The 767-nt window shown below is 39.1% G+C and overlaps 1 protein-coding gene across 1 annotated transcript in view; it reads left to right on the top strand.

Annotated features, from left to right (window-relative positions):
- The window catches only part of LOC108355656 (cathepsin L1-like), a gene marked incomplete at both ends in the record, with an annotated part of 1,955 nt that extends 1,382 nt beyond the window's left edge, over positions 1-573 (top strand). Inside the window, one exon of the mRNA XM_017606805.1 lies at positions 255-573. Coding sequence (XP_017462294.1) covers positions 255-573 — 319 coding nt within the window. The remainder of the gene's footprint in view (positions 1-254) is intronic.
- Positions 574-767: the final 194 nt, after the last annotated feature.

The following is a 767-nucleotide window of genomic DNA, read 5'->3' as shown; positions in this document are numbered from 1 at the left end:
ATTTCTTTTTTGTATATAAAGTCGACCATTTTGCTTTGGTTGAGATATACAAAAACACATTTTAAATTTACAAACAAAAAACAATCATGAAGTTTGTCATCGTCATTTTGGGGCTGGCCGCTTTTGCCACCGCCACAAGTGAGTTTTTTTCTGAAAAAGAACTGGAAACTCATTTCAGTCTTTTTAAGGTAACTTTAATCAATAAATTTTCATAGTTAAGTTGATTTTTAATTACTTTTTGTATAACAACATAGACCGAGTTTGGCCGAAACTACAGCAACTCTGTGGAAGAGGCCTACCGAAAGAGCGTTTTTGCGGACAACCTTAAGTTCATTCTGAAGCACAACCAAGAGTACCTGGCTGGTCGCAAAACCTTCACTATGGGGGTGAACAATTTTGCCGACATGACCAATGCCGAGTTCAGAGCCCGTTTCAACGGTTTTCGCCCTTCTGCCGGTCTGGCTCAATCGCAGGATTTCAATAAAAACGCCTACAACGCCTCTGCTAGTGTTGACCTGCCTGACACCGTTGACTGGGTCAAGAAGGGATTGGTGACGCCAGTTAAGAACCAAGGTAATGTTTGAGTTTTTACGGTCAACTTTGTTTGTAACTTTTTTCTATTTAAATTAAATACTTTCATTCAACAAACATCAGGTCTATGCGGTTGCTGGTAAGTAAAAAATTTATTAATTCGTCTATTCTTTTAATCATTATAATCTTTCTATTTTGCGCCCCCTCCACAGCTGGGCTTTTTCTGCAGTGGGTGC

Source organism: Rhagoletis zephyria, unplaced genomic scaffold (assembly GCF_001687245.7).
Source record: "Rhagoletis zephyria isolate East Lansing unplaced genomic scaffold, Rhagoletis_zephyria_1.1 Rzeph_scaffold_48200, whole genome shotgun sequence".
NCBI lineage: Eukaryota > Metazoa > Arthropoda > Insecta > Diptera > Tephritidae > Rhagoletis > Rhagoletis zephyria.
The sequence above is the reverse complement of the archived record's forward strand: the minus strand, read 5'-3'. Positions and strand labels throughout refer to the sequence as shown.